At 37.9% G+C, this 13,391-nt stretch overlaps 1 protein-coding gene across 4 annotated transcripts in view; it reads right to left on the bottom strand.

Annotated features, from left to right (window-relative positions):
* Positions 1–13,391, bottom strand: part of myo9ab (myosin IXAb) — a 140,982-nt gene that overhangs the window by 65,652 nt on the left and 61,939 nt on the right. For all 4 annotated transcript variants that reach the window (XM_067436999.1, XM_067436997.1, XM_067436998.1 and 1 more), the window contains exons 3-9: positions 12,826–12,920; positions 11,863–11,925; positions 11,682–11,781; positions 7,916–7,969; positions 5,463–5,560; positions 4,364–4,490; positions 1,655–1,744 (exon numbers count right to left, since the gene is read on the bottom strand). In XM_067436999.1, the coding sequence (XP_067293100.1) occupies positions 1,655–1,744; positions 4,364–4,490; positions 5,463–5,560; positions 7,916–7,969; positions 11,682–11,781; positions 11,863–11,925; positions 12,826–12,920 (627 nt within the window). The remainder of the gene's footprint in view (positions 1–1,654; positions 1,745–4,363; positions 4,491–5,462; positions 5,561–7,915; positions 7,970–11,681; positions 11,782–11,862; positions 11,926–12,825; positions 12,921–13,391) is intronic.

The raw sequence follows: 13,391 nt of genomic DNA, 5'->3' as shown, positions 1-13,391 counted from the left end.
TTCAAACGTTTACTGTCTTCATAATATAACACAACCTCATGCTCAGTGTGGCAGAAGAAACTGCTGCATTATTGATTTTTCGTTTTATTTTTAGCCAAATTACGGAGGAGGGACGAAACCTTATATAAAACACCCCCTGTGTGATTCATTATTCACAACACTTTAACATTTATGATCACATCCTCCGAAACGGTGGAGGAGAAACACAAGTGTGTGTGGGGCTGTGGGTGTGTGTGTGGGGGGGGGGGGGGGGGGGATGGGTAGGTTTAGGGGTAGGGGCAGTGTAGGGGGATAGAAAATACAGTTTATACAGTATGAAATCCATTAAGCCTATGGAAAGTCCCCATAAAACATGGAAACACTACATGTGCGTGTGTGTGTGTGTGTGTGTGTGTGTGTGTGTGTGTGTGTGTGTGTGTGTGTGTGTGTGTGTGTGTGTGTGTGTGTGTGTGTGTGTGTGTGTGTGTGTGTGTGTGTGTGTGTGTGTGTGTGTGTACCACTGGGGTTTTCCAGATAAACCGCTGAGAAATAAACACACACACACACACTAATACTCTGAGCAGGAAACATTCAGCGTTTGACTTAATGAGTAAATCAAGACCGCAAGAGAAAGTCAGAGGAGAAGGAGAGATAGTTTGAGAAAAGTTTTAAAAATTAATAAATAAATAAACACAAATAAGAAACTAAAAACAAATAAATAAAAATGTTAAACTTTTATATTATATTTAATTAATGAAGTAATTTACTAAAGGTATTCATTTTAAACTTGAAATATTTTGTAAAATTGTTTTCTGTAGTCTAAAACAAAAGTATAATATATATATATATATGTGTGTGTGAGTGTGAATATGTATATATGATTTATGTTCTAAAATATATATATATTATAAACAAATTTAATTAATTAATACATTCATTCATGCAAAACAAAATGAATGAATGAATGAAGTAAAAATGACACTGAGGAGATGAACGAGGATTCAATAGGAAACGTCTCACAGGAAAACCCCTAAAGGAGCAGGAGCTTCATGAGTGTGTTCAGGAGTGTGTGTGAGGTTTGAGTGAGTTCAGGAGTGTGTGTGAGGTTTGAGTGTGTTCAGGAGTGTGTGTGAGGTTTGAGTGTGTTCAGGAGTGTGTGTGAGGTTTATTTGAGTGTGTTCAGGAGTGTGTGTGAGGTTTATTTGAGTGTGTTCAGGAGTGTGTGTGAGGTTTATTTGAGTGTGTTCAGGAGTGTGTGTGAGGTTTATTTGAGTGTGTTCAGGAGTGTGTGTGAGGTTTATTTGAGTGTGTGTGAGGTTTATTTGAGTGTGTTCAGGAGTGTGTGTGAGGTTTATTTGAGTGTGTGTGAGGTTTATTTGAGTGTGTTCAGGAGTGTGTGTGAGGTTTATTTGAGTGTGTTCAGGAGTGTGTGTGAGGTTTGAGTGAGTTCAGGAGTGTGTGTGAGGTTTGAGTGTGTTCAGGAGTGTGTGTGAGGTTTGAGTGTGTTCAGGAGTGTGTGTGAGGTTTGAGTGTGTTCAGGAGTGTGTGTGAGGTTTATTTGAGTGTGTTCAGGAGTGTGTGTGAGGTTTATTTGAGTGTGTTCAGGAGTGTGTGTGAGGATTGAGTGTGTTCAGGAGTGTGTGTGAGGTTTATCTAAATGAGTGTATAGTCTCACCTCAGCCAGTCTGTACGGCACAATCAGCCTCTCTCCCACCGTCACCGTCTTGCGTGTCGTCAGAGCCTCGAAAAGCATCTCCTCCTTCACCTTCAGTAACAACAGACAGAAACATCCATCACTAACTCAGGACACACACACTTGAGGAAACCAGCGGACTCTCACCGCTGCAGATACTCCATCTGTGTTTGGACACCGTGTGAATTAAATGTGTGTATGTGCAGCATAAGCACTGGGAAATTTCACTAAAAACCCACCGACAGAAGCGTTCGCCTCCCTTAGCGTGCAAGTGTTTCCTTATAAAAGCCTCAAATGCATATAAACATCCATCGTATCCTATTAAATCACAGAAGCTCGTGTGTTTTAGTGCTGTGTGTGTATTTGTGTGTATTATTATAAAAGACTGTAAGACTGTAAAAAGAACAACTAAAGCAAACTAAAGCTCATAAAGTAGAAAAACCTTGTCAATAAACTCAACTCCAGGACGAGAGTAAATCAAACCTGCTATTGCCAAACGTTTCACAGTGTGATTTAACAAAACAAAAAAATAAAAAAATAATTAATTAATTATAATAATAAAGTAAAATATAATATATAAAAATGTAATATAATATAATAAAAATAAATGTTGCCTAGTTCAAAGTTCAAGTACTAAAATTACTAAAACTGAAATAAAAAATGAATTAAAGCAACATTTTTAATAAAAAAAACAATAGTGACTGAAATTTAAACAAAAAATTTAATTTCACATATTTATAAATACTTTAATAGTATATAAGTGTGTGATAAGGACGCATGTTTTCAGCGTCAAATAATGAAATGTATTATTTGGCGTGTGCGAAATGGCGTGTGCGAAACGTGTCAAACGGCGTGTGTGAAACGGCGTGTGTGTGTGAAACGGCATGTGTGTGTGAAACGGCATGTGTGTGAAACGGCGTGTGTGTGTGAAACGGCATGTGTGTGTGAAACGGCGTGTGTGTGTGTGAAACGGCGTGTGTGTGTGAAACGGCATGTGTGTGAAACGCCGTGTGTGTGTGTGAAACGGCGTGTGCGTGTATGTGTGTGTGTGAAACGGCGTGTGTGTGAATGGGCGTGTGTGTGACACGGCGTGTGTCAAACGTGTTTGAAATGGTGTGTGAAACGGCGTGTGTGTGAAACGGCATGTGTGTGAAACGGCATGTGTGTGAAACGGCATGTGTGTGAAACGGCATGTGTGTGAAACGGCATGTGTGTGAAACGGCGTGTGTGTGTGTGAAACGCCGTGTGTGTGTGTGAAACGGCGTGTGTGTGAAACGGCGTGTGTGTGAAACGGCATGTGTGTGAAACGGCATGTGTGTGAAACGGCATGTGTGTGAAACGGCATGTGTGTGAAACGGCATGTGTGTGAAACGGCATGTGTGTGAAACGGCATGTGTGTGAAACGGCGTGTGTGTGTGTGAAACGGCGTGTGTGTGTGTGAAACGGCGTGTGTGTGTGTGTGAAACGGCGTGTGTGTGTGTGTGAAACGGCGTGTGTGTGTGAAACGGCATGTGTGTGAAACGGCGTGTGTGTGTGTGAAACGGCGTGTGTGTGTGTGAAACGGCGTGTGCGTGTGTATGTGTGTGTGAAACAGCGTGTGTGTGAATGGGCGTGTGTGTGACACGGCGTGTGTCAAACGTGTTTGAAATGGTGTGTGAAACGGCGTGTGTGTGAAACGGCGTGTGTGTGAAACGGCGTGTGTGTGTGAAACGGCATGTGTGTGAAACGGCATGTGTGTGAAACGGCATGTGTGTGAAACGGCATGTGTGTGAAACGGCATGTGTGTGAAACGGCGTGTGTGTGTGTGAAACGGCGTGTGTGTGTGTGAAACGGCGTGTGTGTGTGTGAAACGGCGTGTGTGAAACGGCGTGTGTGTGTGTGAAACGGCGTGTGTGAGAAACGGCGTGTGTGAGAAACGGCGTGTGTGTGAAACGGCGTGTGTGTGAAACGGCGTGTGTGTGAAACGGCGTGTGTGTGAAACGGCGTGTGTGTGACACGGCGTGTGTCAAATGTGTTTGAAATGGTGTGTGAAACGGCGTGTGTGCGAAACGGCGTGTGTGAAATGGCGTGTGCGAAACGTGTCAAACGGCGTGTGTGTGAAATGGCGTGTGTGTGTGAAACGGCGTGTGTGTGTGTGAAACGGCGTGTGTGTGTGTGTGTGAAACGGCGTGTGTGTGTGAAACGGCGTGTGTGTGACACGGCGTGTGTCAAACGTGTTTGAAATGGTGTGTGAAACGGCGTGTGTGTGAAACGGCGTGTGTGTGTGAAACGGCGTGTGTGTGTGTGAAACGGCGTGTGTGTGTGAAACTGCGTGTGTGTGTGAAACGGCGTGTGTGTGACACGGCGTGTGTCAAACGTGTTTGAAATGGTGTGTGAAACGGTGTGTGTGTGAAACGGCATGTGTGTGAAACGGCGTGTGTCAAACGTGTGTGAAACGGCATGTGTGTGAAACGGCGTGTGTGTGAAACGGCGTGTGTGTGAAACGGCGTGTGTGTGAAACGGCGTGTGTGTGAAACGGCGTGTGTGTGAAACGGCGTGTGTGTGTAACGGCGTGTGTGTGAAACGGCGTGTGTCAAACATGTTTGAAATGGTGTGTGAAACGGCGTGTGTGTGAAACGTTGTGTGTCAAACGTGTTTGAAATGGTGTGTGAAACGTGTGTGTGTGAAACGGGACATGTTTGCACGGCTCACCTCCAGGAGTTCGGAGACGATAGGAAGCACCTCCGGGTTGCAGATGTCGATGGAGTCGTCCCGAAACGTCTTCTTCTTGTAGCGGATATTCCCCAGGTGAAGGATCGCAGACAGCAAAGAGAAGATTCTGAGAAGAGACCAAAGCATCTCTGACTGAGCCGAGCGTCACAATAAAGACCCGCCCTCTACTCTCATCTCAGCCAATCCGGTGCCAGCAAACCCGAATGCCAGAGGTGGACAAAATACACACCTTCATTACTGGAGTAACCGTACTACTGGTCAAATATTACTCCATTACAAGTGGAAGTTGCAAAAACTGATTTTTATTTGAGTAAAAGTACAGAAGTATTTGTTTTTAAAAGTACTGAAGTATCAAAAGTAAATTCCTTTTTTATGTCGCCTCATTATTGTATTGTAGTTGTATAAATGCACATTATGCCATCATGGTTTAAGCCAGTCAGTGACGCTCCATCTGACACACTAGCATACGACTAACTTAAACTCATTTAAATACTTGTAGAAAAGTTACAAAGCTCTTTATAAAGCTGCTGTCACTTTAAGGCCGAATGCACGGATCCAATACACTGATACACATCTGATATTCTCACACTGTTCACCTTCACTGAAGACAGAATCAGCTTTGTTTATGTGAATCCTCCACTAAATGAGCATTTGGACATCCGTCTTCTTCCATTTTGCTCTAAACTATAAATCAGTGTTTAATAAATGCTGTGAAATCATTGAACTTCACGAGACTCTACAAGAGTGATTCCTGAAAGGCTTTCTGCAAAAACCCAAACACCTTTTAAAGAAGAAAAAAATCATCCACTGACTTTCAGAGCTGCGACAGAAACGACTTTCCACTTCGAGGACCTTGATAGAAATGTAGTGGAGTAAAAAGGACGATATTTGTCTTTCAGATGGAGTGATGGTAAAGTCATAAGCTTACAGAAAAAATAATACTCCAGTAAAGCACAGAGACTCAAATAGTGAACTTAAGTACAGGACTCGAGTAAATGAGCTGAGCTACTGTCCACCTCCGCCGAATGCATATGACTGACAGGCAGCGAGCGTCTCTCTCTTCCAGGCCGAAACTCACTGTTTCCTGGTGGCCGGGAGGAATCCCACCATCTCCATGGCCAGCTGGAGTCGCTCAAAGTCATGCTTCAGATCTTCCCCCTCCACCGCGAAACAGTCCTGCGGCGAACACAACAAACACACACACACTCACACTACAGCTGTCAACGAATATTCTCAATTCAAATATATAATCGAATAGTTGTAAAAAAATGAATTTCAAAGGTGACAATTTATATTCAAATGTAAAAAAAAAAAAGTGAAAGAAAAAAAAAACGCCCGTGTTAGTAGAGGCGTGTCTGCTTTATCAGGCACAGTCGCTGCTGAAAGTCGCTGCGTCTTGCAGTGAAGATGGCAGAAAGTGCTGAGCCCAACTCGACCGCGGCAGAGAAAGAGATTTTAACCCGAAACATCTAAAGCCACGTCTGGAAGTGCTTTGGGTTTCGGTCGGTAGGAGGTCAAATTGTTGAGCCGTGAGATAAAGTTGTATGCCAGCGATGTAAGATACAGTTAGCATACCATGCCTAGATATAGATACTTAGTAAATATTAACAAGTCAAATTGAGCATTTCATATTCTAATATAATTTGAATATTAAAAAAAACCTAATGAATGATATCCGACTGGGATACTGGAGGCAGACTGCCAGCCCTAGCTCACACACCCTCTCCTCATCTCCTCCAGTAAGAGATGAACTATCCCGCTAATGAAGGCCAGGTAACCGGGTGAGAACCGCTAACTAAACCAGAACCATCTCGACCGCAGCGCCTGGACGCTTCACTCCGGTTTAATGCTCGGATAAATAACCAAAGGCACATGATGAAGACGCAGCTCTGAGGAGGTCAGAGACAGAAGAGTGCAGAGGAAGTGAGAGAGACAGGACTTCCTGTTGGCCCTAATAACAGCCTGTGTGTCGGGGTTAGTGTGTGTGATCGTTATAACTCGAGTGAGAGGGTTCTGTGGTCGCTTCAAGATCTCAGGAGTTCAGGACCGTTTCTCAGATCCCGTTTAAAACGGTTTAAAGAGCTCGGAGAACCGCGAGAGAGAGCACACACACGTCTGCTTTAGGCTCCGATGACAGGAAACTAATGACAGGAAGCATCAGTGGACCAGTGAGCTGAAGAACTCAAGCCACACGGCAACAGTAAACATTATTTTACTATTTTAGATTATATTCTTACTAATTTCTGTATTATCTCTTATTGTGATGTTGTTAAAAAATAAATAAAAACCTTGTAAAAAAAATTAAAAAAACTATTTTAAATTAAACAATATAAATAGTAAAATGCAAAAAAATAAACATTTAAATAAATTTTAATTATATTTTAAATAAAAATATATACAATAAAAGTAAACTAACGTAAAATATAATACAATAAAAAAAAAATAATGTTAATAAAATAAATATAAAAAATACAGCAGCAACAATAATATAAAATAAAATAACTAAAAATGTATATAAAATCGTAAAAATTAAATAAAAAATTAAATGAAGTACAATAAAAAAATAATAATAAAAATAATAAAAAAAAATAATATATATACTAAAATAAAGAAAAAGGAAAAAAAACACCAAAATAAAAAAATATATAAAATAAACATTAAAATAAAGTAAAAATTAATAAACTAAAAGAACAAATAAACAAAAGTAAACTAATAAAAAGAAAAAAATATTTTAAAAGAAAAATAAAGCAGCAATAAAATAATCTGAAATAAAAAAATAAATAAAACCATTCAAAATAAAACATTTAATTACACTAAAAAGAAATAAAAATATATACAATAAAAGTAAACAAAAATATATAAAATAAAATGAAATGCAGTAAAAAGTAATACATTTAAATAAAAAAGAAAAATATTTAATATACAGTGGTAATAATAATAATATTTAAAATATTTAAAAAAATAATAAAGCAGCAAATTAATTAAAAGGTTTTTGTTAAAATCCAGATCTGAGTGTTAAAGCGTATGATTCAGGTGTGACGTCCTGAAGCCAAAGCAACTTACGAAACCACACACACACACACACACACACAGACACACACACACAGACACACACACACAGACACACACACAGACACACACACAGACACACACAGCCAACAAAACCCAGTTCTGCCGTTCTGCTCCAAAACCCAGTGCGTCTAAAACGAGCGTCACTCTCGTTTATGAGTTTAAATAGAAAAATCCCATTAGCATTTCTCTCACTTCTCCATCTGGGAGGGTGTTGTGCTGCAGTGCATTATGGGATTGCGTCCGCTATGACCTCACATATGATGTGTTGATGTGTTGATGTGTTGTCTAGGCAGAAGTGCACAAGGTTTTGGAACAGAGTCGCTGCTGAACTGAAGCACACTCGACTCTCGGTGCGTCCACATGAAGGTTTGCTCGTTTACTCACAACACAAACAGAACAAGAGGAGATGTGAACAAACACACACACACACACACACACACACACACACTCGATACTGACCAGCTCAGTCTCATAGTAATTCCCCCAGTGCTGTCTGTGGACTGTCTTTGTTATCTGGAAGGCAGACAGATGGTTAAGAGCTGCAGACAGGTTCCTCTGACACACACACACACACACACACACACACACACACACACACACACACACGTTGGACAAACCATTGATGAAACATGACTGGACCAGGGGTATAAACACTCAAACACAGTATTGTGTGACCAAGAACTTTCTAGGAAAATATATCAGTCAACAGTTTTGTTTTTGAATTTGAGCAAATATACTTTAATAATAATAATAATTAATAATAATAATAATGATGGATGATAAGTGTAAATATTTTGTACAAATTGTTTTATTGTCTTCCTGAATTTTGACTAAATATATTGAAATAACAGTAATATTACCACCTCATAAAACTGTAAAATCTGTTAAAAAAAAATCTGAATTTTGAGTAAATATATTAAAATAAAATTATTAATATTTACAATTTTAAAATAAGCTGAAAATATTTTAAATAAATATATTGAAATAATAGTAATAATTCTAAAAAAAATGCTAAATATTTAGTATATATTAGTTTCATATATATTATAATCAATATTTTTTTCTGAATTTTAAATAAATATTAAAATAATAATAATAACAACAACAACAATTTTAAAGTGCAAAATCATAAGTATATATCATGTTATTACATTACATTAGATTTTTTCAGAATTCTGAATAAATATATTAAAATAATATTTTTAATACTAACAATATTTTTTTTAAAAGCAGAACATATTTTGTGTAAATATATTGAAATAATAGTAATAGTTTAGTTTTATATATATTATTTGTTATTAAATTGTATGAATTTTTATTTTTAACATTTTTAGCAATAATTGTAAATACTTTGTGTAAATATTTATTATTAAATTGTATAATAACTTTCTAGAAATGTTGGTCTTACTGGCCGAACACTAAACGAGTTTGATGTGTGTACACCCCTAGTAAAGACAATTGATGAAACACACACACACACACACACACACACACACACACACACACACACACACACACTTCTTATTACACAAATATTCCACACATCATGGTGAAAATGAAACAGGAAGTTGTACGGCTTGTTGCACCGGCACAAAGCTGGCAGGATTATTCAGGTGTGTGTGTGTGCATGTTTGTGTGTGTGTGTGTGTTAATAGACTGGGGCTCTGCACGCGACCAGCAGTCTGTTCGCTGATACGGATGCTGGCGACTGTCACCATGGCAACAGCAGCACCCGGCAACAGCCTCAGCATCATCCAGCTCTTTGTGTTGCCAGGGATTATGGGGCAGAAAATGAGCTTAGAGGATGTTTGTCTTGGTGTTGCTCTTTTTACTGTAGAAACTAGGGGTGTAACGATTCCTCTACTACATCGATGTATCGATTTATATTCCTATGATCCAACTACATCGATCTGTGCTCGGCAAGTTGGCCTTCCGGACGACATATATCGATCCAATATCGCTTTAAAAGGTAATCGATCGATTGTATCGATAATAGGAAATAACGCTTTTGATTTAAGCACGTCACACTTTATATGGATGTTTTTTCTTAGCACTTTTAATGATGAAGGCGTTAAACGTTACTCAGTCTACTTATTTGTAGCCGCGCAAAGAAAACACAACATATCGCGGACAGGATTTGTCATGACAGCGGACGACAGAGCAGAAGCCAACGAGCGAGAAATGATCAGGTCAGCATCGCGGTCCAGTGTGAGAAAACACTCTGGCTATAGTAAAGATGGAGATGTTCTAAAGGAGTCGCTCGCTGTTTGCAGTAGCACCAGGTTCAGCCGCTGCTCATTCAACCTGAAGAAATGTTGGTTGCACTTTATTTTTGATATTAATATTATATTTGTAATTTTTTTATGTTGAAAAACAACAGCAAAAGTAGCAGGTAAACTTACTGTAGTGATGTTACATTCGTGAACGAATCGTTCTTTTTGAACGAATCTTTTAGGTGAACGAATCGTTCTCGTAGTCTATTGACTCATGTTTCTCGTTCACTGAAATTCCTCCCTCCACCGCAGCGTGGCGCTATTAGCAGCGAGCGCATGCGCAGCTCTGTCGACTGTTTCATTCTGTCAAAGAATGATAAAACCTCAAGCCAATAGCGTTCGAGTATGAGATGTGACGGAGCATGTGATTTGTTGAATTCAGTCAACGAATACGCCCTTTACTGACCGAGAGGCTTTGAGTCTGACTCTGAACGAGAAATCTCGTTCGTGAACGAATTGGTAGGCTACATGTCGTTCGTTCGTGAATGAAATGAACCAGTTGAAGGATACTGCGAAAAGCTCGGCTCGTGTAGGTGGCATATTTGCAGCAAAGAAAGAAATGTACACTTTACCACTGTAATGAAAACAGTGTAATAATGCAGGTTGATGGTTAAATGATTACTACAGAGTAAAGTAAAGTGTGTTTGTATTTTATTCCATGTTTGAACCGTTTTCTTCATTACGTTTGAGTCATGTCATGCACTTCTCTAAAAACTGTAAAACATAAAAAATGTGACAGTGGCCTATGGTTTAAAAGATCTCGTGTGTCACGTCAGTATATAGCATTCTGAGCTACTGAACGAACTTCACTGACCGAGTTGCTGTTTTGAGTCTGAACGAGAGAGAGATCTTGTTCGTGAACGAATTGGTACTTCTCGTTCGTGAACGAAATGAACCAGCTCTGAACGAGAGAGAGAGAGAGAGAGATCTAGTTCGTGAACGAAATGAACCAGCTCTGAACGAGAGAGAGAGAGAGAGAGATCTCGTTCGTGAACGAACTAGGCGACCTCGGTCATTTAGCATGCGTGTCAGTCTCGTTCAGCAATCAGCAGATGCAAAGCACAGTTATAGACAAACCTCATGTTTATAACCCCAATGTTTACCATAATCCCAGATATATGAATGTGTAAATGTCTGACCAAACAATTAAATGTTAATCATGCAAGAAAACATGCTTTGGTCATCTGAACCACTTATTTAGACTTATTTTATTTAATGAGTAGATTATGCACATTTTAATAAAGCAAAATCAGTTTTTTTGTAAGTAAATACATTTGTTAACTTAAGACATTACGCATAAAACACTATTTTTCGTCACCTGCGGTCATTTTTATGTAATATTAAAAAAAAAATTTGACTGAACGAATCAATGAACGAATCTGAACGAATCATTTTGGTGAACGAACTGAAAATGAACGACTCTCTTAAAAGAATCAAAATTTCCACCACTAACCTACTGTTAATTAAACCTGAAGAGATGTTAGTTTCACTTTATTTTTGATATTAATATTGTAATATTTTTATGTTGAAAAACGAGCAGAAGTAGCAGTAGTAGTATGTTGGTTGGTTGCACTTACTGTACTTTTATTGAAAATGACAGCAGAAAAGGTTAACTTCCTGTTAATTCAACCTAAACTGTTGGTTGCACTTTATTCAAATAAAATGTGAACACCCTTGCCATTAATTGTTTACTGATATCTGATTCCCTGAAAAGAAACAACAGGAATCTCGGAAACTTCACCTGCACGTGTTTATTTCCGTCACACTGATTTAAATTTTTGGCTAAAAAGTTACTGAATCGATTCGGATCGTATCGTTCTAAATGAACCAATATCGTCTTTGAATCGAATCGTTGTTAAAACGAATCGTTCCACCCCTAGTAGAAGCGTGACTGAGCGCACACAGACGCATCCACACGGCGTGATGTCTGACAGTAATCAGCTGATCTGCACCTGGTTCAGGTAATGATACTCCTCTGGTTTGAGGAGGTGGAAGGACGTCCGCTCTTCTTCACTGGCTCCAGCCAGCAGGTAGTAAAACACATGATAGTTCCTGCGGGAGAGACCAGGACGATGGTGAGAGAGAGCTAAATAAACTCAGACCAACGGTAGGACTTCATCAGCTGAGCCGTACCTCTCGTTGTGCTCCTGATAAACCAGCCGGGATTTCTCCAGGAGATACTTCTCCACATACGCTCTGAAACCAACAAATCAGTACAGAAATCAGAAAACAACATGACGGAAAGAGGAATATGGAAATATTTAGATATTTATTTAATTAAAATGAAGACTTTGCGGTTTAATAATATAATTAAACATCATTTCCATATTATTGTGATTTATAAGACTGTACTAAAGTATCAATAGAAATTAGTCCAGTCCAAATGGACTATTTCACCCAGTGGTTGTGTTTAAATCGGTTTATATGATTAATAATAATGAGTAATTACATCATATTTTAGACTTATTAATATATATAAATATATATATATATATATATCAATAAATTAAAAATAAATACACATTATGAAATAATAATAAATAAATAATATGAAAAAATTTAATATATTTACAATTATTATAAAATATTGTTAGATAATAATTTAAAAATAATTCAATATATTAAAATATAAAAACACTTAAAATTCTATTTAAAACAATTACATTTTGTATTAATTTAACAATAAACTTTAACAAATTATATATATATATAATGTAAAATTATTTAAAAACAAATTATTAGTGATAGTATATAGCATATACTGATAATATATATTGATAATATGATAATATATAGATGTTAATATATATTTACAAATATTTTTACAATTATTACAGAATTTTTTCAAAACTTCAAATATTACCAAAATGTATTTTTAAATATATCAAAAATAAATATATGTTTAAAATATATTTTATATAAATATATAAATACATATTAAAAAATGCATTTAAAATCATTAAAAAATAATGCTTGGAAAGATCATACATATTTAGAAATACATTTACTATTATTTTTTTTAATATATTTAAACAATTTTAAAAAGTATTATTAAAAGCATTTAAGTGTTTAAAGTCCAGCAGAGAGCCGCCTCACCCCCGGACGGTGCCGCTCTCCTGGTAGTTGACTTGAATAAACTTGCCGAAGCGGCTGGAATTATTATTATGGGCTGTTTTGGCGTTTCCAAAAGCCTGAGGAGGAAAAACACAAAATAACATTAAAAGACAAAAACAGAAAACACGTGCATTCTCTTCCGATCCCCATCAGGCACAGAGACCTGACACAGAGCTCCAGCGCAGACCGAGAGGACGGACGGAGAGATGCGCTCAGGCTCTCCACTCACGGCTCCCAGCGAAAGCTTTACGACAAGACACGCAAAACAACGCGAGACTTCTCCATTAATAACTAGAGCTGAACAACAAGAAAAAGTAGTTTCGAAAGCTTACCAAACATTTTTTTAAACTGCATTATTCATTATTTATAACACCGCATGCACCTCTAAATATAAAAAACATTAAAATACTATATTTAAAATGTTATATTAGAAATATTATTGGAATGAGTGAATGTGTGTTTGTGAGTGTGTGTGTGAGAATGTGTGTTTGTGTATGTGTGTGTGTGAATGTGTATGTGAACGTGTGTGTGCTAGGCGGGAGGCTTTA

Source organism: Pseudorasbora parva, chromosome 25, assembly GCF_024679245.1.
Source record: "Pseudorasbora parva isolate DD20220531a chromosome 25, ASM2467924v1, whole genome shotgun sequence".
Taxonomy (NCBI): Eukaryota; Metazoa; Chordata; class Actinopteri; order Cypriniformes; family Gobionidae; genus Pseudorasbora; species Pseudorasbora parva.
The sequence above is the reverse complement of the archived record's forward strand: the minus strand, read 5'-3'. Positions and strand labels throughout refer to the sequence as shown.